At 36.0% G+C, this 25,161-nt stretch overlaps 2 protein-coding genes across 3 annotated transcripts; one reads left to right on the forward strand and one right to left on the reverse strand.

The window, feature by feature from the left end:
- The first annotated feature begins 9,405 nt into the window (after nucleotides 1-9,405).
- Nucleotides 9,406-14,387, forward strand: LOC109008571 (O-fucosyltransferase 35). Its single transcript, XM_018988728.2, has 9 exons — nucleotides 9,406-10,077; nucleotides 10,279-10,422; nucleotides 10,601-10,673; nucleotides 10,777-10,847; nucleotides 10,934-11,022; nucleotides 11,542-11,674; nucleotides 12,050-12,282; nucleotides 13,076-13,552; nucleotides 13,673-14,387. Exons 1-9 carry the CDS (start codon nucleotides 9,556-9,558, stop codon nucleotides 13,884-13,886), a joined length of 1,956 nt encoding a protein of 651 aa, XP_018844273.1. The 5' UTR covers nucleotides 9,406-9,555; the 3' UTR covers nucleotides 13,887-14,387.
- A 6,685-nt stretch (nucleotides 14,388-21,072) lies between these two features.
- LOC109008577 (MOB kinase activator-like 1B) lies at nucleotides 21,073-24,721 on the reverse strand. 2 transcript variants are annotated; one of them, XM_035687406.1, is made up of 9 exons: nucleotides 24,496-24,721; nucleotides 23,358-23,406; nucleotides 23,145-23,253; nucleotides 22,868-22,961; nucleotides 22,742-22,769; nucleotides 22,572-22,660; nucleotides 21,993-22,126; nucleotides 21,713-21,876; nucleotides 21,073-21,237 (listed from the first exon to the last, which is right to left on the reverse strand). In XM_035687406.1, exons 1-9 carry the CDS (start codon nucleotides 24,519-24,521, stop codon nucleotides 21,166-21,168), a joined length of 765 nt encoding a protein of 254 aa, XP_035543299.1. In that variant the 5' UTR covers nucleotides 24,522-24,721; the 3' UTR covers nucleotides 21,073-21,165. The 2 variants fall into 2 exon arrangements, with proteins under 2 accessions (XP_035543299.1, XP_018844280.1); XM_018988735.2 differs by lacking the exons at nucleotides 22,572-22,660; nucleotides 22,742-22,769 and having other exon boundaries at nucleotides 24,496-24,717.
- Nucleotides 24,722-25,161: the final 440 nt, after the last annotated feature.

Below are 25,161 nucleotides of genomic sequence, written 5' to 3' on the forward strand. Positions count from 1 at the left end.
CACTTCTTGGCCAGAGGGAAATATTTTGCTAAGAATTTTTATGCCAACTCCTCTCAGGTGGTGATGATGCCAGGCAGCAAAGAGTTTAATCAAGTTTTTTCTTTTTCCCTAAGTGAGAAAAGAAAAGTCTCAATCGAATCGCATCATCTGTCACTCCATTGTGTTTAAAATTATCACAAATTTCTAAGAAATTTGCAATATAGACATTAGGACCCTCTTGTGACGGCCCCCAAAACTAGACGGTTTGTTGAATCATTTGAATGATGGCCGGCTTGATCTCGAAGTTATTGACTTGTATAGCTGGCCGCCTTATACTAGATGTCGCCCTATTGACGGAGGGCATAGCATAGTCTCTTAAAGCTTTGTACTCCTGGTTGGCCATATTAAATTTAAAAGTGACGACCTCTTTCTTTTTCTCTTTATTAATTCGTCGTAAGGTTTTTTCAATCTCGAGATCAAAAAATGTATGCTCTAATGATTTAGATTGGGGTATGCACTTCTGACTCCTGAAAAGAAAAACGAAATTGAGATATAATTTAAACCAATTTTTAAAAATAAAATAAAATCCAAAGTGGTAAAAATCTAGCTAGTATCAATATCAATAACAAATAACTAATCCCCTTTAATGCTGCCAAAAACTTGTTCTACTAAAATATCTGCAAGTGCACATAATCGTAACAAGTAGTAAAGTATTTTGAAGAAAACGGATGTCAAATCCACAGAGATTAATTATGCTATTGAGTACTGAAATTTACTAAATTAATTACTATTTGGAAAACTAAATTTTAAAGAATAAATTATCTAAATTAAACTGAAGAAAAGAGTATTAAAATTTAGATTTTTAAGAATAATAAGAATAGATCTAGAGCTTTTGATTTCACATAGAAAATCTCACACAATTTATTCTTCTTTATTATAGAATTCCAATTATCCTAAGTTGATGATAAAAATTCCTTAACTATTCAATATTTTCTCTTGAATAATACCAAAAATATCTTCAACTAATAACTTCATATTTCTATGTGAATTTAACTAATTGGAAACTCATTAAGTTTTTTTAATTTTTCTTAAAAATCACACTAATCGCGGTAAAGTATCTCTACTTTTGCTCAACTAATGATGTTTAATCCTAGAGCTCTAATCACAAATCACTTCTCGATCTCATTGCGATTCAATAGATTGAACAATAATTACCTAGAAAATTGCAAGCATTAAAATCAAGAAACAAACACTCAATGATAGAAATATTGAACATAAAATAACTTAGAATATAAATTGTGTGTTCAATGCTAGACTACATCAAAACTCTAGAAAATAAAATTAGCTCTTAATGAAATTTAAAAGAAAAAAGATAAAACTGGTGTTCTTTGTTAGAGTCGGTTGATGAAGCATGCAGCTCTTGCCTCTGCTCCCCAGATCCGCCTCCTTCAAAGAAATTTAAAGAATAAACTCTGAAATATTTTATTCTAAAACTCAGACTCTCCTCCCTTAATTTCGTGTTAATAATATGCTTATATAGGGCATAAAAGAAACCCTAATATTTTCATAATTTCCACCTAAAAAATGGTCTAACATTTAGGACTAGTTTTTGGCAGCCTTGTATGCATTCCTGGAGTCAGAATTTGGAAATTCTTATTAGAGACAAAGTTGTAGCCCTTTAACTCAGCTTTCCAACCCCTCTATAATCGCATCCATCGGATGTATGAGTAGAAATTTATAATCAAAACACTCATGCATCTCCAGTCTGTCTCCCAGTGTATTCTGAACTTGGATTTCTTGTGGATTCCTTTTGTGATTTCTTTCTTTTTTTCTTGATAAACATTACTTTCAAGCCCTTTACTAGTTGTTACCCACTATATCGTTTAGGTTGGTCTTTTAAGTTGATCGGTTAGACTAGTCGTCTAATCCAACCGCCCAAAGTCTTGTTGCCAAGTTGTCTTGCCCACGAGGTAAAATATATGTCTCATCGCCTAACTCTTGTCGTCAATTATGATCGCCATTGAGTCTCCTCACCTAAATCTCCTCGGATCTCGTTGCCTCTTGTTGGTTTGGATCCATACTCTCTCATTTTGTACCAAAATGTCATCTTTTCGTACTAAATTTTCTCATTCCTTCAAATCCAAAAAAATAAATAAAAAAAATATGTAAAAATAAAATAAAATCAATAGTATTGATGGAAAAATGACACTTTTTATAAATAAAAGAGTAATAAAAATTATATAAATATCATACTTATGACTTATCAGGTAGTTAAGCCTAGAAATATACCTTCTTTTTTTTTTGGTGTGTTTCGTTTGGTTCCTTAATTCATCTCGACTCATCTCAATTCATCATTACAACTTTTTCAAATTTCAATATAAAATATAATAAACAATTTAATTTTTTCAAATCTCAAAATAATAATAATATTAAAAAATAATATTCTAACAATATTTTATCATCTCAACTCAACTCAACTTAACTCATTTTAAAATCCAAACACAACCTTAGAGAAAGAGGTGACGTTGCGTTAATGGGCTTAGGTTTGGATGGCCCGGCTGTCACACAAACATGCCCCCATGATTGAGCCAGCCTAATTAATTTGGAATTGGGATTGAAAGCCTTAGCATGATGGGCCTGTCTTATTAAGTGGCACAGGCCGATGACATTCTTTCATGGTTATTGGAGACTAAACTTGCTCCGAGTCCCACACAACAAAGACCTTCGTAAAATTTTGATGGACAATCAAAGGGACTTGAGACTATTGATTTTGAGTCAATCAAAGACATTTTGAGGTTCTTTATCCCCCTGACTTCATCTTTGTACTCCTCTTTAGTGTAGCCGAGAGTAAAATGAAGATTGAAAGCTTATTAAACACTTATTTTATAGCGAATTTCATTACCTCGATATTTTATTTATTTTTTATGCATTTTCTCTACTTTATCAAGCCATGGATGCACATCCTACCATTGGAACTACGAGCAATTCTACTCATTAACTACCATTCACTTCCACATCTCACACTTATATATATATTTTTTTTTATAAGACGTGAGGGTGTTTTTCATATTATGTGGAGTAGTGAATAGTGATTGATGAGAATAATTATTGAACATCAAATTCTAAAAAAGCATAAACAAAACTAGAGGGAGAGAGAGAGAAGCTGGAGACAGATAAGCTGATGAATTGGGGGGTGAGACATTTGTGGGCTGCAAATAAATTAGCAGAAACTGCACATCCTTGAATCATATCTCTCAATAATGTCAATGTTTGTGACTCATTCCCACTCATTCTCCATTCAACCATATCTATTTCTCTATTTATTATTATTATTATTATTTTCTTTTTTCAAATCAATTTTGCCTTTGAATGGTATCAATGCCTCTTGTGATGATATTTGTTTTATGAAAAGTTTTTTTCATCAATTACTATTCATCACCTCACATCTCATATCCTATAAAAAAAATTATAGATATGAAATGTGAGAATGAATAGTAAGTTATGCATAATATTTCTCTTATTTTATTAATAAAACTACTTGCACACGTTATGACTGATATATTTATATCTAAATATATAAGACATCAAAGATTGTGAGATGAGGCCCTCCAATAACTGTGGAACATGTCACACCATGCATGTGGTTCATCATACATCGTGCATGTGGTTCATCATACATCACTGTCTTAAGCCTCCAAGCCAAGTTATTATAAACCAAACGGTTTGGTCCATTGACCTGAGGAAATCTCCCAAATGACCTTTCTTATAGATAGAGATGGATCACCTTGTTTTGTGGGAAAGCTTGACTATAAGGGCTGGTTCGGGGAGTAGTGTATTTGAAGGATTATTTATTATTTTATTATTATTATTTATTATTTTATTATTACTATTTAATATTCTATCATTATTTTTTTACTATTATTTACAAATTACCTAAAATTACTTCATTACTCAAACTAGGGGTGTGCAAAATTCCGAAAATTCCGACTCCGTCCGACTTCCGCTCCGACTCCGACTCCAACTTCGTCGGAGTCATCGGAATTCGGAGTCGGAATTCGGAGTAGCTCCGAATATCTATTCGGAGTCGGAGTCGGAGTCGGAGTCGGAGCTCCAAGAAGCTCCGATTCCGACTCCGAAATTTTTTTTACTGTACACTTTCGCTCGAGCGAGGTGTCGAGCGCAAGTCGAGCACACGTTGTATTGAACATTGGCTCGAGCGACATGTCGAGCGGAAATCGAGCGAACCTCTCTGGAAGAGTTCTGCTCGAGCGACAGGTCGAGCGGAAGTCGAGCGAACCTCTTCCAGAGAGGTTCGCTCGAGCGGAAGTCGAGCGAACCTCGAGCGCACGTCGAGTGCACGTCGAGCTCCGATCTTATGTCGGAGCTCCTATAGGAGGTCGGAGTTCCTATAGGAGGTCGGAGCTCCGACCAGCTTCGACCTCCGATCGGAGTTGGAGTCGGAGCTCCAATTTGGCTCCGACTCTTGTCGGAGTCGGAGGTCGGAAACGAGCACTCCGACTCCGTCGGAGTCGGAGCCCAGCCCTAACTCAAACGCATACTAAATTATCTAAAGTCACCATTGATCTCATGTTTGATCACGAGCGAAATAGACCGAATGATGATAACCAGCCAATAGTTATTATTCTTATATTATATTATAATATATACATATATATATATATATATGTATGTGTATGAAAATACGTCCTCTATACCGCTAACATAACAAAAATCGAATTATTCGAATTTACTTAAATTTTTTTTCAATTTAATATGCAACAATGTTGATTTTAATATTTTATTAATATAAAATCAGTAAATAAGTTCTACTATCTACTATCTTTTAGGCCTCGTTTGTTTTGAGAAAACATCTCATTTCATCTCATCTCATCATTACAACTTTTCCAACTTCTAATACAAAATAAAATAAACAATTTAATTTTTTCAAATCTCAAAATAAAAATAATATTAAAAAATATACTCTAATAATATTTTATTTAACTTTTTAACTTTAATTTCATTTCATCTCTAAAAACAAATGAGACCTTAGAATCCAAATGATCTCGTCTAAACATCAATTTATTCGTATAAATTCTCATTAGAAATCTAACCAACGTAGGGGCAATTAGTTATGCATTGTCAATATAGTTTCCTTGTAAATAGAGGTAACGTATATAAATTCCCATCACAATAGTTTCTGAATTGAGAAATTCTATTTATAGTCTTTAAGTGGGATTGTATGTACAGACACATTATTAAATAAGAAAAAATATTATTTTAAGATGGATAATTTTATAATTTTAAAGTTCAAATAGCCTAAACCTGTACATACAATTTTTAAATAAAGACTATACTTAGCATTGCTGTTTTGAATTTGCATATCTTATAACAATTATCCTTCCGTATTTATTTAAGAAATTAGCGAAAAGCACACTGCCACGTGTCTAAGAATCACATCAGACAGCATGATGCTACATGCCCAAAATTGACCAGGTAAGCGTTATAATATATATGAAAAAATAATAATAAATAAAAAGTAAAAAGGAGAACTAAACATGCTGCCATGGCACACAGAGATCGTTTATTTTCGAATTATTTTATTTGTTAATGGGTGTTAAAAATATATTTTTATATATTAATAATATAATAAGGTTTTATTTGTTTGTTTTGAAATAATTGATTTAGTATAATAATATTCCTTCTTTTATTATTATTATTATTATTAGACAGCTTTTTATGTACATTCATGTGCAGCCGCTGTTTCACCGCCGCGTAACGTATTTTTAATGAATAATTTTGTCAGAGTCCAAATTGGACGGCGGCGAATATCATTTTGACATTTGGACAAATAGCCAGCTCTCGTTCCCATCTCCAAAAAGACGTTCAAGTACTCTTTTCGACGATTTTTCTAATATTGAACACAAACCTTCACATGCCAAATTTTATGATTACGCGCAAACCTTTACATGTGTGTAATTTCTTTGGGAAATTAGTTATGGGCCCACTACACGAAGAGTGATGATGAAGATAACATTTAAAAAAAAAAAAAAATGATACACACGAAATTTCTTATAATATTTTATATAATTATGTTTTAAATAATGAACATTTTTGTAAAACATCTTATAAAATTAATGTTATTTTACAAAAAATACTCATCTTACAATATTATTATAAAATGTATTGTTAAAATATTTTTTCTATCATTACTTTCTTTTTTTAAAATTTATCAAAAGACTTTTTTATTCATTGCTCAATCATTACAAAATTTGTCAAACAAAACAAAATTGGAAATCAAGGCTGGACCTCTTCCATCCACAACCTCTCAAGTTTCATAGAAAAGAGCATGTTTTGCTAGTCTATGAGCAACTATGTTTATTTCTCTAAAAATTAAATTAGCTTTTCACATTGGTCTTCCACAATAACTTTCGAGTATTTTCAATAACTTGTCTATCAAGGACTTTTTCGTAGCACTTGCCACACATTCTCGTACTTGCAATCAAAAAGTAGAGGGGGTTGGGAGTCTCCATTGATACCTTCGATGATTAAGTTAATATATCGCTTGGGAGAGAATTAGAGAATGAACTTATGAGCTAGAACTTTTTGTTTTACCTCGAATCGGCTTTATATCCCCTGTAGAGGTTGAGCCCTTGTTTCTCTTATATACTTGGGGTGTCTGTCCCTGTTCAGGATGTCATGTCGTCATTTAAATATGTTTATGATATAGATATTGATGTCCAATCACCTTGAAGCGCCTCCCTCTCTAGTCCTATAGCCAAGTCCCAACCCCTTAGGCCAAAACACCTTTATATTGCCCACCATCGAGGTGGAGGGAGGAGCTTCGGCTCCTCTCTTCCTCCCTCATTGATGGATGTCTCAATGTTCTATTGGTCAACTATTTTTCCATTTTCTTTCTCCAATTTTGAATTTTGCCTTATTTTTCTAAGATTTTTTGTATTTGATTAGATCTGCACATCCCTAGATCCCATAACCAAGCCACAATCCCACACCAACTTACCATGATCCTTTCATCTCCATCTTTCTAGCGGTCGCAGCATCAACCCTATCCGATGTGCATGTGATCCTCACGCATTGCATAAAGACTCTACCCAAAGCTTCTTGAAATCTCAATACTCCAAGCCACATCTCAATCCCCACACACTTGCTAGTTGTTCTCCTCTTCCCTATTTCTGTCCTAAATATCCTATCCCCCTCACTAGTGGGAGCATGTATGTCTGCCACACGTTACCATATTTTTTTCGAGCTGATTGCACATCCCTAGGTTAGTTGCTATAAGCAACTATTCGGTTATATTTTTTGTTTTTATTTTGTGTAGGTGTTGGGAAGCTCGTTCGATTACCGTTTTCAAGATGCCAACTCTTAACACAACTTTTCTAAAAAGCCCGCTAGTGCATTCTCTTTATCGGAAAGTACATTTTGTCCACCGAACTTTTCCAAGAATGCAAAAGACGTGAGCTCGTAGATCTTCAACTACCATTTCGAGAGAGGTCGATTGAGTGAACTCCTCCTGTTGTGGGATTTTTTTGCAATAAAATGTTTTATGCAATCCAATCAATGGATTGCTCCAACAATCGTATTCACGTTGGTAAGAGTCTTGGTCTTAGTGGTATGTTTCATTAAGGTCTACAGTTTAAATCCTTTTGGATACAAACAATTTCTAAATACTATTGGACTGACAGATTATTTTTTCTTAAATTATCCAATATGCACTTGCAATAAATAAATTCATTACCGAGAGCATATACACTTCCAAAATTATTCAGGATTTTATCCTTGGGCACCCGATGCTTCTAAAAAAATATCGTATTCGTGGTGGCTAGCGATGCCATGGGAACCACAATTTTGAGATGCTTGTTAGGATCACCACTCCCACTGGTATATTTATTTTTCCATAATAATTAAATGATGTTATCTTTGTCATGAAAAGTCCATTAGCCTTGAATTATTGCAAAGTTTGAATCGGGGTTGGTGCACCGCATTAAACTACCAGAAGACGGGGGGAACGATTCTACAAAGAAGAGAGGCGTGCGTGTCTGAAAGGTCTTGGTTTGGGTGCTTCTTTCTTGTTATCCAATATGCTCTAAGATGCTTCTTCTTCTTTACCAAACCACCATGACTATGACCATCAAACGCACTCATATTTGCCTGTTCTTGTCATCCTTTGCCTGTTCCCATATTTGCAGTGGTGATTAATAATTTTAATATATATATTTTTTAATCATGGCTCTCTTATTTTAATTTCTTCCACCTCCAATGACTCTTTTGCGTTGGTCATGCACGTGCAATTCCTGTGTTGATTTTTTTTTTCCCAGTCAATCCGCGTGTTACATAAGGAATAAACTTTACACCTCACAAAGTTTTATGGTAAAATGTTAGACGAGTGTTATTCCATTTTATTTTGAGAAATAATGGTAGATAAAAATCTCAAATAGATAAGTCTCATACAAGTTTTTTATAAAAAAATAAATTCTACTAATAAAAAATAGTTTTTTTTTTTTTTTAACGTGTTGTATATTTTTTTACAAAAGTTTGCGCTAGACTTATCTATTTTAAGTTTGTATAAATTATTTTTCTTTTATTATAAAATATAATAAATAGTCTTATTAATTTCGTGATATTACTTTTATCAGGAGATTTTTTTATGCTATATCACTTCTCTTTTATTTTTATTTGTATAAATCTTTAAATAGCATTAAATATTTAGGTTTCTCATGTTTTGCTCTCCAAATTTTACCTTAAAATTTACAATAAAAAGTTATGAAGAATTTCATTTTACTCTTTTAAGTGCACAAGTAATGATACATGCACGACTTCATTTTTATAATCATTTATAAAATCATATTTTAAAATGAAAGAATTATGTAAAGTGACATTAATTTTATAAGTTATTTTATAAAAAAATACATGTCATTTAAAATATAATTATATAAAAAGTTGTAAAAAAATGATTATATGTATATGATCATTTTCCTAAGCATATACTTTTATTATGTCAATCAAAATTGACACACTTTTTCTTTATTACACAAGAAAAAGTTTGCTTTCATTGTTTCATTCGTACACGTCACCTTTTCTGTTTTTGGAAGAAAGACTCAAAAATGTTTGATGATATTTTTAACTGTGTTTCAGAATCTCAGTTTTCAAACAAGGTAAACAACGACCTGAAAAATCTTGACCGTTGGATCTCCTATCATTGGTCAATTCTGGTAGTCCCAAAAATCGTTAGAGAAACATAGGGTATAAATTATAATCCATAGTACTCTATCCAGGCGATTATAATCGCCTTAACAAATTAAAATTATTATGTCGTAAATTAGTTTACTCACAGAAATAACAATATAGGAGTTCGTCTTAACAAATAATTTGGAAAAGTTGTCGTTTATAGCTCGTAGTTTCACTGTTTCAGACACCGCGAGTCTATAGTTTCCATACAAATGGATCAACTCTCCCTCACCTCTCTACCTCTCTCTCTCTCTCTAGTGATTCGTTAATGGCGATCTCATCCAAATCCACTCATTGACAACATCACCTTCACGAAACACGCACACAGAAGTGATGGGTCACCATCACCACCACCATAACACCAGCGATGGAATCTCCCAGCGAGTCAACAGCCCTCGTTTCTCGGGTCCAATGACTCGCCGAGGCCACTCTTTCAAGCGCAACACCGTCACCAGCAACACCCATGGCAGCAAGGACGACAGCAGCAACATTAACGAGAGCAATAATGGCAGTAATATTACCGGTTTCAGTAACCACCATGAAATTGACCTCCACCTCAGCTCACCCAGATCCGAAATGGGCGCCGACTCGGTTGCCCTCGATGGGTTCGAGTCATTCTTAGAAAGGAAGCAAAGCCACCACCACGTGAACCAGAGGGTTCATGGGGGTTTAGTCAGGCGCTTGCTAAGGAGTCCTGTGGGATCTGTAATGGTAGAGTTGGGGTTGAGGGAGAGGAAGAAGCTTGGCCATTGGATGTTTTTGCTGTTCTGTGGGGCGTGTCTGTTTCTGGGTCTTCTAAAGATTTGTGCTACAGGATGGTTTGGATCTGCCATTGAAAGAGCTGCGTCCAATCAGGTTGGCTCAAGTAGATACCCATACGGATGTTATATATATGTTGATCTTTCTGTCTGCCTATGAAAAATAGTACGTGGCTGTATATATATATATATAGGACTATTAGTTTGCATCTGCTACCTTATCGTTTGGGCTATTGCATATTATGTTGCTTGTGAAGCATCCTTAATCTCACCTAAATTATTCAATCTTTTTAATTAGGATTCAACTGACTCCATCACTGGTCTAAATCTAATGGATCAAAGCTCTCATGAATATGGATATAGGGAGGGAGGAAGTGATGTGGAACGGACTCTAATGATGGTGGCATCGGGTATAGTTGGCAGCCAAAATGGCAAGGCTGAAGTAAGTTTCCGATCTATATTTAAGCTCACTATTTACTCCCTCAGCTTCGATTGTTTCTTACTCTTTTCCTAAATGGATCATTATGTCCTGAAAATGGCTTATCTTGAGAGCCAAATGGTGGATAATGTCTCTTTAAGAGTTTGTTAATTTCTTCTCGTGACAATGACTTCTTGTTCAGGGCTCAGGTATCTGGTCCAAACCAGATAGTGAGAATTTCACCCAGTGCATCGACCGGTCAAGCAGTCACAAACGTATGATGTGCATCTTTCTCTCTCACTCATCTGCTTTATTGTGTCTCTATGTGTGTTTCTCAGGTTATTGCTTTCTCTTTGTTCTTTTTGCTTCTATTGACAGAGCTGGATGCAAAGACAAATGGATACATCCTTGTAAATGCTAATGGAGGCTTAAATCAGATGAGATTTGGGGTCTGCCTATTGCGTGTTTTTATAGTTTTCACTGATTTATGTGGATTTTGGCCAGATTCTGATCTGTCAATAATTTTAGAGTGCAGATTTGTGATATGGTTGCCATTGCGAAGGTTATGAATGCAACACTTGTCCTGCCTTCGCTTGATCACACCTCCTATTGGGCTGATGAGAGGTTGGTTTGTTTCTGTACTTCTACTATTGTTCAGTAATTGGAGTCATGTATTCTAACCATTCTAACGCCCTTGGCCTTATTAACACACTTAACATGAAAGTGACTAAACTTGGTAAAAAATTTAGGTAGAGTTCTCAAGCTTTTTAAATATTATAAGCTAACTCTTTGGAGAGCGACTTCATAATACTGAAACGTCTACTATTTTCTTCCTTTCCTTCCTTTTCGTTTCTTAAAAAATAAATGAATATATGGTATATTTGACCCTTCTTTTTGCGTGACCTTGGAAAATAATTCCTGATCATCTAAAAATGTAAGCATTGGTATTTTCTGGTAAATGTGTGAAATTCATTCCCCAGAGGAATCTATTGGGCAGCTGCTTTCAAGAGAAGGTGCCTTACTGTGAGAGCTACAGAGGGGTTATTCTTATGCTGCTTGAAGTTTAAATAATATCTTGCATGTGTACAAGTTTTTCATTATCTACTTTGGCCTAACTTATTTCATATGTATATATATTTGCAGTGGATTTAAAGATCTTTTTGATTGGCAACACTTCATCAAAACTCTGAAACATGATATCCACATAGTGGAGACGTTGCCACCTGCCTATGCTGGACTTGAGCCTTTCAACAAAACACCAATATCTTGGTCCAAGGTCAAACAAAAACTTTTCTATCTTGAGTTGACCCACTTTCTTTAAAGTGTAATGTAATATAATACAAGGCTGTCCCCATAGGACCAAATGCTATTTTCTTCACGCACAATAAATCATATAGCTAAAACAACATGCTGGATCCTGTTAGCTAGCATTTGCCATTCAGTTTGAGTAATATGAAAAAGACTCATTTGTCTGATATTGGGATACTTGTGTATGTTCCATTGTGTGCATAAATGTGCTACATGTTCCTACATAATTCTAACATCCAATGGCGTTTATAAAAGAAAAAAAAAATCAAATGCCGTTATCATATTTTATTTTATCTCGTTCCAAGATTGATAGCAGTCTTATTTTTATTCATTTTTTTTTCAGGTCAGTTATTATAATACTGAGGTCCTCCCTCTTCTAAAGCAGCACCAAGTAATCTATTTCACTCACACTGATACTCGGCTTGCCAACAATGATATCCCAAGTTCCATTCAAAAGCTGAGGTGCCGTGTAAATTACAAGGCTTTGAAATATTCAGCTCCAATAGAAGCACATGCAAACACCTTGGTTTCTAGAATGCGACAGAATGGAAGCCCTTATCTTGCCCTCCATTTGAGGCAAGTTTTGACAGTTATACATCTTATCGAGATATTTTTTCTGTTGCTTCTGGGTGTGTTTTGCATGGGTCCTCTTTTGCTGATAGAATGTGCATTGATCTAGTCATTAAGGTTTATATTCTTTGGTTTGTTTGTTTGTATTTTTTTTTTTTTTCCAATTTCCCCTTAAAATCTGATGTTAAACTTCCATTGATTCTCCATTATCTATATATCATATTGGCCATGAAGTCTATGAGCTGAATATAGAAGTTTAACTTCCTCAACATCACAGCAGCTCATATCTACTTATTACAGGAATCAGTGGTATTTTGAAGTTATGTGGTTGACCTTCCCATTTGTGATTTTGGATTAGGATCCCTAGAGTTCTAGCCTGATCTCTAGGTCCTAGGGATGGAGAGAGAAAGATAAGAGCATAGGGCCTACAACATTTATTGCATAGACTTTGGGCATGAACTCTGGAAGGTCCCTATCCTGTGATTTTGGGTTTTATGGAACAGGTGGCTTTATGAATCATCTCCTCGGAATGAGCCACACAAATAAGGGGACCTTCAATTGACTTGTGGGCTCCTGCTAATGTTTTGATTTTTTACGGGTTAATGCTTGCTTGTGTTGGACAATGGTTCAATTTCATAGGCATCCTTAACTGTTAATCCCTTTCCTACCGGGAATTAAATTGTTAATATTCTGCGATAAATTTGGATTAATTTAGGTAAGTTATATAATGTTACCCATTTTCTAATCTTTCTTTCTTTTTTTCTTTCTTTCTTTCTCTTTGTCGTTCTTTCTATTACAGATATGAGAAGGATATGCTTGCATTTACTGGCTGCAGTCATAATCTGACTGCAGAAGAAGATGATGAGCTACGTAGGATGCGGTATGAAGTCAGCCACTGGAAGGAGAAAGAGATCAATGCGACAGAAAAAAGGTTGCTTGGAGGCTGCCCATTGACCCCCAGGGAAACAGCCCTTCTGCTTAAAGGGCTTGGTTTTCCATCTAGCACCAGGATTTACTTGGTAGCTGGTGAAGCTTATGGTAATGGAACTATGCAATACCTTAAGGATGATTTCCCAAACATCTTCTCCCATTCCAGTCTCTCTACAGACAAAGAGCTTATTCCTTTCAAGAACCACCAGAACATGCTGGCCGGTATAGACTATGTTGTTGCCCTCCAGAGTGATGTGTTTGTTTATACTTATGATGGCAATATGGCAAAGGCAGTTCAAGGTCATAGGCGCTTTGAGGACTTTAGGAAGACCGTCAATCCTGACAAGTAATATTCTGAGCTGTCTCCCCTTAGCGTGTCTGATTTGGTGTTTTTTGTTCTGTTTCTGTATTGGTTTTTCACTCATCAAAATTGCAGTGTATGATAATTGTCATTGTGTTCATTCAGGATGAATTTTGTTGAACTTGTTGATAAGCTTGATGAAGGCAAAATCTCCTGGAAGAAATTTAGTTCCAAAGTGAGAAAGCTTCACAAAGACCGTGTTGGAGCTCCATACCGAAGGAAGCGTGGGGAGTTTCCAAAGCTGGAGGAAAGTTTTTATGCAAATCCCCTTCCTGGATGTATTTGTGAAACCAGACAGAAGTTGAAAGTAAATCATTAGGTTTTGTAATTTTATTTAATGGTGTTCAGATGCATGCAAAAGACATTGAAGGCTGGGTGCCATTACTAGAGCGATATTGTCTCGGGAAGTGACAATCTCAAACTTCACAAATTCTGAGAGAAAAGATATGGTAGAAGATGCTCCTGTTTATAGGTGGAAGAACTCAAAGAAGTCCCTGGTTCAGTGTGGAACCAATACAATGAAGCTGTGATCGCAGCAGACTAATTCAAGGTTGACTGCAGTCAGGTTAGGTATACCACTCCTAAGAGAGACGTCTGAAAAGGAAACTTTCTTACTGTAAATTGCAAAACCACATACTTCTCAAAACAAATGTATCTTCTCTGGAAAGGGGAGGGGAGGGGAGGGGAGGGGAGGGGAGGTTGGGTGGATTGCATGTACCCCAATTTTGTAGTTGGAAAAAAAGAATGAGAGGTGGGGCGATACGAAATGTACTGTATTATTTCGAGATATCAATGATAGAACAATTGGGATTTTAACTAATGCTGCTCTTTCAGACTGCTTTCCTTTCCTTTCCTTTCCTTATCGGCTCTTTTGCTGGCTGTTGATGTGCAAACTTGTTTTCTGGATTTCTGTTATAACAAAAATGAAGATAGGAAGAGGTGCATATCTATCATGAACTCCTTTTATGAGGCATCTCAGACTATAAGCAGAGATAAAGCTGATAATTCTCTGCTCTAAAAACATGAGATGCTTGAAAGGAATAAATCATGTATATTGTTCATCATTTCATCTGCAATGGCTAAAAGATGAGCCCTGCCCTTGACAAAGCAAGCAAGCAGCAATGTTAGCTTGAGAAGGACAATGAGCATGCTTATCCTTCCATGCTCTCTTATTAAATGCTGTCACAAGGAAACAAAGTCAAGTAGGCAGTAGAAGATCAAGAGGGGGCTGAAATTTCAGATACCTTAATGAAAGGCAGAGAACCTGGGGACGAATCTCACAACCAGAACTATTTTTACTATATTCCTATTACTTTAATTTTATTTTTGTAAAAAGAAAATCTTCTAGTGACAATCTCACAAATTGCCACACTTTTTTAAATTAGAAAAAACCTATAATAGTACCTGGTGTAACTATAAATCCACCTGTCATGGGGATGCATGGTGTCCACCTTGTGAAATAAATCCACCTACACCATATTAAAATCCCTAAGATTTGATATATCTAAATATTTAATTAAAAAATAAGGATGCATCGTGTCCACCTGTCATGGGCTGAAGAGCAGCTGCGGTGGCTGGGTGGAAGAACTGTGTGGCAGAGAGATGAAGAAGGTTCACAATTTTGTTAGTTAAGAAGGAATCATACGCTGTCGTTTTGAGAGACGATTGTGAGAATAATTGATTGTATAAGGAAAAAGGTTGTCATTTGAATTAGTCGGGGTTAAAAGGGACGATGTGTTTTTAGGGAACTGAAGTGTTGTATAATTGGAGTTGTAAGAAACGATACCATTTTTTTATAATAAGAAGTATAAGAGCACCACGAGTTGGAACAGAGGCCAACTCTGGTTTGATTGCTTAATTCCCTCCAATTCTCTATCACTTCTTCTCCATATTCTCTCTATTTTCTTTCTCTAATTCTTGGGTTCTTGGAGAGTGACTCACTCGAAACAGTTGTAGTAGTAGTGGGTCCATTACAATTGGTATCGGAATAGTGACTACATCACAGGTTCAAGTCACGAAGGGGATGAGCTATAGTGGCTAGGTGGAAGAACTGTGTGGGGAAGAGATGAAGAAGGGCAGACAATTTTATTAGTTTAAAAGGAATCATACGTTGTCATTTTGAGAGACGATTGTGAGAATTAATTGATTGTATAATGAAAAAGTTGTTTGAATTAGTGAGGATTAAAAGGGACGATGTCGTTTTGGGAAACTAAAGTATTGTATAATTGGAGTTATAAGATATGATAGCATTTTTTATAATAGGAAGTATAAGAGCACAATGAGTTGGAACAGAGGCCAACTTTGGTTTAATTGCTTAATTCTCTCTCTTGTTCTACATCTTCTCTCTACTTTTTCTCTCTAATTCTTAGGTTCTTGGAGGGTGACTCTTTCAAAATAGTCGTAGTAGTAATGGGTCCATTACAATTGGTATCAGATTGTCAATGTACAATGGCAAAGGGTAAGCGATCCTTTGCTCAGATTTTCGATTCTGTTAATAATCTTCAGCAGTAGTAGGATAGGCAACAGAAACAAATTGAGGATACCATTGCATTTTTGGTTCAACAACAAGAAGCAGCTAGAGTGGATAGGGAAAATCAAGATAAGAGGGTTTCCAAATTATTGCAGCAAATTTCAAGACTTTCTTGCAATAGATCAGAAGGTAATGGTCAATAAGTAAGAAATTTTCAATAAAATCAGAATTGTGGGTGTAAAGTTGATATGTATGAAGGTGTGGGTGAAGTACAATATCGTGATGTGGGTGATAGAAGTTTTTCTAAAGGCATCAAATTGGACTTTCCTAGACTTGTGGGTAAGAATCATTCTGCTTGGATTTATCGTACTAATCAATAATTTCTTTATTATCAAGTACGACTTGGGCAAAGAATCTTTCTAGCATCATTTCATATGGATGAGGAAGCTCTCATATGGTTTCAAGATGCAAGTGAGACTGGGGGCATTTCATTCTTGGGAGGAGTTCACTCAAGCTGTGAAGATCAAGTTTGGATCATCTATCTATGATGATCCAATGGAAGCTCTTACCAAATTGAAACAAGTAAATTCTATTATAGTTGTTTCTTAAGTGGTCTGTGTGATGAAGTCAGACTACCTGTGAGGATGTTAAATCTCACTTCTTTGAATGATGTTTTTGGATTAGCCAAAATTCAAGAGCAATATATTTGGAGTACAAGAAAATCTTGGCAAAGTAGTTCATTTGACTCTCATCAGTAGAGTTCTGAAGTGGCAGTTTCTAGAAATGGTCCTATGGGATCAATGTTGGGCATACCTAAGTATTTGCCTATTGCAAAGTTGCCTTACTAGAAGATTTCTGAAGCACAAATGCGAGAAAGGAGGAACAAAGGCCTCTGCCACTTTTGTGATGATAAGTGGCATCAAGGCCATAAATGTGTAAAACTAAGGCTTTATTTGATGGAGGGTATGAAGATCCATAGTAGCTATGCTGAAGTAACTGATGGGGAAACTATGCTTGATAATATGATAGAGGAGACAAATGAATATGCAGATATTGCCTCTATTTTATTGCAAGCCATGGTAGGCACCCCAAACCCTAAAACAATGAGGGTGGTGGGGCATATTAATAAGAGGAGGGTAATAATTTTGATTAACACAGGCAGCACCCAAAACTTTGTGGATACTGAAGTTGTGTCTCGATGTAATTTGCCTTTAGTAACAGAAAATCCTATTCAAGTGAGAGTGGCCAATGGTGACATGTTGAGTAGTAGAGGTAAATCCTTGGGGGTTGGGATTAGTATACAAGGCACTATGTTTACAGCTGATTTCTTTGCCTTAAACTTGGGAGGCCATGATGTAGTTTTGGGTATTCAATGGTTATTGTCTTTGGGTCTAGTACTTTGGGACTTTGTGACATTAAAAATGGATTTTTCATATAGAGGTAAGAAGGTGTGCCTCAAAGGCCTTACATATGCCACTAACTTAGCAGATGATAAAGAGCTTTTCAATATCACAAAAGTGGGGTCTAAGGGTGTGTGGTTACAACTATTATCGTCTGAAGATAGCTCACATCAACTTGTAGTGGAAAGGGAAATTTCTGAGTTATTCTAGAAATATACTAAGGTTTTTTATTAATCTAGTGGCTTGCCTCCTCAGAGATCTAGAGATAATCAAATAGTGCTTAAAAAGGACTCTATTCCAATCAGTGTTTGATCCTACAGATACCCATATTTTCATTAAACAAAAATAGAGAAGATAGTTGTAGACTTGTTGAAGTCTAGGGTAATCAAACCCAGCCAATCTCCATTCTCTTCTCCAGTTCTGTTAGTCAAAAAGTCAGATGGGTCCTGGCGAATGTGTATTGATTGCAGGGTCTTGAATTAAGCCACCACTATCAAAGATAAATATCCCATTCCAGTGGTGGATTAGTTGATAGATGAGTTGTTTGGTTCCAGTGTGTTTTCCAAGTTAGACCTGAGATCAGGTTATCATCAAATTCATATGAAAGCTAAATATGTGCATAAGACAGCTTTTAGAACACATGAGAAACATTATGAGTTCATTGTCATACCATTTGGACTCACTAATGCTCCCTTAACATTCCAAGCACTTATGAATGATGTGTTTAGGCAATAATTGAGACAAATTGTTATAGTTTTCTTTGATGATATTTTGGTATATAGCAAAGATTGGCAGTCTCATTTGTCACATTTGGCTGTTGTGTTGGAGACTTTGAAGAAAAATTAGTTGTTTGCAAAGAAATCGAAATGTCATTTTGCCTGCACTAAAATTGAGTACTTAGGATAACTGATTTCCAAAGATGGGTGGAAAGATGATCCTAAAAAGTTGGAGGCTATGTTAACCTAGCCAATTTCTAAAAATGTGAAGTCATTGAGGGCTTTTTTTGGGATTGACAAGTTACTATAGGAAGTTTATTAGGGGTTATGCCCAGATAGCAGCTTCATTATTGAAAAAAAGGCATTTCAGTGGACTAGCCCTCCAATATTGTCTTTACCTGATTTTTCACAGAAGTCTGTCATTAAGTGTGATGCTTGTGGTGTTGGGGTTTGTAGAAGGTTTACCTATTTCTAAGGGCTATTCATGTATTATGGTGGTTGTTGATAGGTTGTCAAAGTACTCTCATTTTATGGCATTAAAGCACCCTTTCATAGCTGCAAAGGATGCCATAGACCATAGTGTTTGACAGAGGCTCAACTTTTTCAAGTTCCTTTTGGAGTGAGCTCTTTAAGCTTCAAGGGGGACTCTCTCTTACTCATATGCTTATTACCCTCAAAGTGATGGGCAGATTGAGGCTGTCAATAAGTGTTTGGAGCATTTTTTGAGGATCTTTATTGTGATAAGCCAAGGCAATGGGCTGACTGGTTGAGACTTGCTGAATAGTGGTATAACATCACTTTTGATACTTCAATTAAATTGACTCCTTATGACATGGGAATTTTATTGGCAGTTAAGGGAAAGATTCTCTCACCTTGTGGGCAAGGTGCTTTGAAGGGAAATGGGTTTGTCATGGGCTAAAGAGCAGCTATGGTGGATTGTGAGAATTAATTGATTGTATAAGGAAAACGTCGTCATTTGAATTATTGGAGATTAAAATAGACAATGTCGTTTTGGAGAACTAAAGTGTTGTATAATCGGAGTTGTAAGAAATGATATCATTTTTTATAATAAGTATAAGAGCACCACGAGTTGGAGTAGAGGCCAACTTTGGTTTGATTCCTCAATTCTCTCCAATTCTCTCTTCTTCTCCATCTTCTATCTACTTTCTTTCTCTAATTCTTGGGTTCTTGGAGAGTGACTCCCTCGAAACAGTCGTAGTAGTAGTGGGTCCATTACACCACTCCCATTTGGGATGGCCAGCAATCACCTTCTAGGTGGTTTGCTGCCACCCCTACACTAGGTGGTGGGTGGCATTGGATATAGCCATGTTTGGCCAATGAACACCAGATTGTCTAGGTCTGACGTTATTTATTTCCTACCTCACCCTGAGCAACGAGCACCATTGATTGAGCAATGGCCGAATGATTACTCCAATCGTCTCTCCAGAGTATGGGTGAAAATCGAAGGTGTCAGTACGGTTTTGGTCCAAAACCGAAATAGCACCGACAAGTTGAAAATGTGTTTAGCTCGACCGAAACCGGCAGGTGAAGCGGAAGAAAACCGAGACGTCATTCTCGGTTTTCTTCCGGTCGGTTCGCCGGCGTCGTCGATGGCGTAAAAGAACTTACAAACACTCGAACGCCCATCACAGATTCACAACAAATATGAAATATCACAACAAATATCAAAGATTCAAACACTTGAAACAACGCAAATGAATGAATCATGAAACGGCACAAATGAAAAAGAAAACAAATAGAACCGGTCGGCCGGCCAGTTTAGCTGTTTTTCACCGGATCAAACCGTGACCGAACTGACAGAGATTGGTTCTTCTTATTTTCCACCGCCGGCCGACCGGTTCCGTGCTTCGATGGCTGGTCTGATCGGTTTCCAGCCAGTTTACTCGATTATTGTACACCCCTACTCCAAAGTGGTGAGTGAGTTAAGAATCTTAAGAATTTAAGCCTTTTATTTTAGAATCAGCGGCCAAAATGGTGAGTGAGTTAAGAATCTTAGGAATTTAGGCCTTATATTTTAGAATCAATAGGATTATTACTGGCCTCTTGCCACCACAAGTGTGGCACAGTTCGACCCCCCACCTCAAGATCTTTCGAATCTTGATCCCTTTGCTCTGTTTCCACCGGCGTGTGCACTACAAATGCCATCTCTGAAAGGCCACCAGCAATCCGGACTGCCTGATTCTGACTATCAAGTTATGTTACAATTTTTCCTAATCAAGAATCTAGCAGAAAAGGATGTGAAGATCGTCGTCAATGACTCCAAAACAAATGGTTGAGTGCTTCTATTTCACAGATGCAGGTCACAACCGCATTCGACAAATCTAATGGTTGGATTTTATAACTGCTATTGCAGCGGTCCCCTCCTTGGCCAAGAACAAGGACTTGAGCTTAATTTATTAGTCTCATTACCCGTTTATTTTTATTTTTTGCTATATACACTGCAATTTCGATAAAGCAACTTTTGTCATATCCCCTGCCCTCTCCTCTCGTTTTAAAAAAAGGATCATGACTTTGATTGGGGGGGATCACATCCTTACTGAAGCTGCTCCCTTTTAATTAAGGTTGGTGAACATAAAAAGAAAAACTACCCTAAGAATCTCTTTCTTACAGAATGTTTTTTGTTCTGAAAATAAAAGGTAGCACAGGGTGAATCTTATGTCTAAACATCCTATTTTCATCCTTTTTTGACGAATAATATGAATTTGTTTCAATGGTTACAAAAGTTAAAATTGGCTTACTATTTTGGTGTCAAGGAGAAATGTGTCCCAAATACTTACTATTGCACCCATCACTTTGCTAGTCGATAGCAATTGTCAGTAATGGAGCAATTGCAATGTCTGGAATAATTTAACCAATGATCAAATTGCAAAGAATGGTTGGTATAAAGAAGGCAACTTGTTCCACAAAAATGTGTACCATTAAAGCACTCTAAACCCCTCGAACCGAGGAGAAGGCAAAAGTCAAACAAAAAATAAGACATGTCACATGATGCTATAACTGTAGAATAGACTCAACAAGGTCGCAGAGAGGTGCAAGCTCCCCTTTGTCAATCAAGCGGAATTCCTGCACCACAAGCATCTTGGCTGTATTAGGACGTGCGCTGCAGCACATTTATAGACTGACCAGCAATACAACAAAAATGCAAAGCATACTCAAAAACAAGTCATGGGTATTGTGCTCAAAATTCTCCCAAACTAAGTTTAATCATATGAATTTAAGGCTCCGTTTGGAACTTAAACTGAACTGAGATCAACTTAGTTCAATCTAATTTTAAATTGAGTCTAACATCCTAACACTCGATTATCAAATCACTAAACTCATCGCAATTCAAAATCTCTTTACTTGTTGGACCCACAAATTTTTTCAACTTCCCATAAATATATCTAAACTCATCTTAGCATCCAAATACATCTAAACTCATCTTAGCATCCAAACGCATCTAAACTCATCTTAAATACTATTATTTATAAAGAACTCAACTCATCTCAACTCAGTTTAACATCTAAATGGGGCTTAAGTCTCAGCATTATAAACTTACCCATGTAAACAAAACAAAATGTTTGAAGCAAGTGTTGAGATGAGCTTCTTCCTTCAAACTCACAATCTTCTGGAAATGTGAGTGGTAGATGTGTGCATATACACGGAACAATCGCTTAAAAATTGTCTTGACAACATCATGGAAATTGGAAGGAAAGGGTGCCCCTGCAGCAAATAACGCTTAGATAAGGTGGCTCCTTGTAGCACATAATAGCTAGAATAAAACAAAGTGCTTTGATAAAAAAAGTGCAGCACTAGTTCCATCCAGAGACATTTCTCACCCAATTTTTGAGGAAAAATTGATTCATCATCTAGCTGAGCTTCAAGCCAATCCATCAAATACTCAACATATTTTGGAGCAGACACCTCTATTGGTTTTTTAATAGTAACTCCATCAGCCCATCTATACTCGTATCTGTGCAAAGTATAACCAAATTAGTACTTGTGTCAAGAAAAAAAAAGTAGTACTCGTGTCATGAATATAAGCCACCAAGAAGGACACCTTCTTATCAGTAGAGGCAATGAAAATTTTCTCATTCAAATTTGAATTTGAAGCCAAAAAGAGAATCAACTTCCTCATTCAACAATGCTTACTTTTTTGGCATGAAAACATCTCAATTGGACCTTCACATATGAATCTTTTTAATTTAAAACTGTTCTTTTGGTACAACTGCAGATTTACTGTTCTGCAATCTGTCTGCATATACCTCCTATTATCATCCACTTTATGACTCTCTTTGTGACTGAAAATTCCTCCAAGACATCCTGCCCCCCCTCCCCCCCAAAAAAAATCTTCCCCCCACCAAAAACTGAAACAAGTGTTGTTGCAACTAAATACGGAGTATGAATAGTGGATAGACCTAAACAATTTCATGCCAAGCTGGTCAAGAAATCCTGCAGGAACCAAGTAATACATATAAATCTGGAAAATGATATGCCAAGCCCTATCCTGAACACAAAATAGTGAATAATGATGTTACTAGGTACATCAAGACTCGTGTAATAAAGCAGTTGCCATTTTATTATCTACCTGACATGCTATAATCTGCAAGCTAATTCTGATACAGAATAAATGTAGGTGTTAGCATTCAAAAGAATTTTCAAGGGATCTTGACAACAACATAAAGCACCAGTGGTTTAAGGCTTATGAAAATACTTTGGTCCTGCAGACATTGTTGGACAGTTGAGTGATGTACAGAATTCTGTCAGGGTACCATACAGAATGTTCACTTGGTTGAAGAAGTCTACCACTGTAACAGAAGAGAATATTGATGGATAAAAGTAAAATTAGAAGTTACCCTTAACAAGAGGAAAAGGAAAATAAAACTGGCAAAACAAATGCTGCAGTTAATTCTTATATATATCATGCGTGCACAGACACACCCACTCAAACAGTCACATACATATCCTATATTTGTTTCATTTATGATTACCATTTACGGCTAGCCACTCGTTCATATCTTCTCCAGGAGGTAGTCGTACAGCTTCCCTCAAGTTGCCACTACCCAAGGTTGCATCAATGTGCTTTTGAAGTTTAGCTCCCTGTATTTTAGATGAGAGATACATTGCATGAGCCAACAAAAAAGGAGAACGATCAACAGAGAGATTAGCAATAAATCCACCTAACCAGGATGACAAAAACCAACCTTGCTTCCAGAGGGAGCATTCTTTTTTGGACGAAATGTTTTCTGGTTCCTGCATAAATTGAAGTTTGAAGATATTTAGTAATCCAGATAGCAATAACAGAAAAGCCAAAACTTCAAAATTTAAGTGGAAATACTAGTGCTTTTATAGCCAAACAAATCACCAGAAGCAGCAGTAAACATATTAAAATCATTATAAAATATCAGAAGACGAAATTCCCTTTAATAGCCATACGAATACAACAATATTATTGGAAGCAGGAAATCTGTGCAATTAGATGTACAACCCTGTTGCATATTTTGTTATCCTAAATGTTAAAGTTAACCCCTTAACATCATCTGCAGCAGACAATTAGATAAAGCCTCAAGATGACTGGGAATTATGATCTAAACCCATAATTACACCGATGAAAAGTAGATAGGCATACTAAAATGCAATATCTCTATGATCTTGACTCAACAGTACTGCATATATATATTTTTCAAAAAACAAGTAGGATAATTTTATCGAATAGGAAAAAGGGTGTTACCCTAGCCAGGATATAATATACAACCATACAAGAAATCCACCGAACGAGCACATGGAAAGGGGGCTAGAAATGAATAAGAATTAGAAATAGAATGGCCGCAATACCTATAAGGGCATTATTTGCGTTTCTAACGTGACGCGAACACTTCAAGATTCCTAGGGGTTCATGTTCTGAACAGCAGTAAATTTCCTGCCATGGAATTACTTTTTTTTTTTCTTTTTATAATAATCTTAAAAAGCCACCGAGACACATAAGAAAACCAGCTTGGGTTTCCCTAAGCCATGCACAAACCTCAGCAAACGCCAGCTAAGATAGGTATGTCACAGCAACATGCCATACATAAACGAATCGTTTTTGACATTAAAGTTTACAGAATTGCAGATTCTATCTCATCCAGTAGCAACTATTATGCCAAAAAGAAAGAAAAGTCCGGTATTCCTATAATCAGAGAAGAATCCATGATGCTTTCCCACAATAAAAACAAAAAATATGGGATTGTCTTCAGATGGTCTTAAAATTATCCAAACATGTAGAAACTAATAATAAACTGGAAGTGCATGTCCCAGAGAAAGAGAAGAAATTTAAGATAAGGGAAGTTAAAAGATGAATACCTGCTTCCAAGACCGAAGAGACTCATGGCGTCTCTCGCTCTCACTCTCGCTTAGATTTCAAGAGCGAGAAAGCAGGACAAAAATGTTGAACAAAGAAGTACATGAATCGGCAGAGGCTTTTCCATCATGTTTATATACATACTATATATAGCAAGTACAGACTGGCATTGGAGACGTCAAGCACTCTTTTCTCTCTCGCTCAAAGCCAGCCAAGCTCCTTCCATTTGCCAACCTGTTCACCCGGTTGATTTTATTCACTCCATGGAAAAACATTCTTCATATTTTTGGCATTTTGCCCAAATTTGATGGTATTAAATAAGTGAGAAACTGACAGATAAAATGATTCTTATACTATTTAATTATTAAATGAGTCTTATACTATTTATTATTAAGCTAACGTTGATCAAAATATTAATATGATTAGCAATAAGAGCCGTTTGGATTGAAAAACACTTTTAATTCATCTTATCTTATCTCATCATTACAATTTTTTCAAATTTTCAAATAAAATATAAGAGCACTCTCAATGAATTCTTCATCTCATCCTTTAAAATACATTACCAAAATCTATTTTTTCTATTTTACATACTGATTTTTATAATACAACATATATCAGCTTATTTATTTTTTCTTCATATCATTTAAATGTTATACTTTTTAATATTT

This window comes from Juglans regia, chromosome 1 (assembly GCF_001411555.2).
Source record: "Juglans regia cultivar Chandler chromosome 1, Walnut 2.0, whole genome shotgun sequence".
Taxonomy (NCBI): Eukaryota; Viridiplantae; Streptophyta; class Magnoliopsida; order Fagales; family Juglandaceae; genus Juglans; species Juglans regia.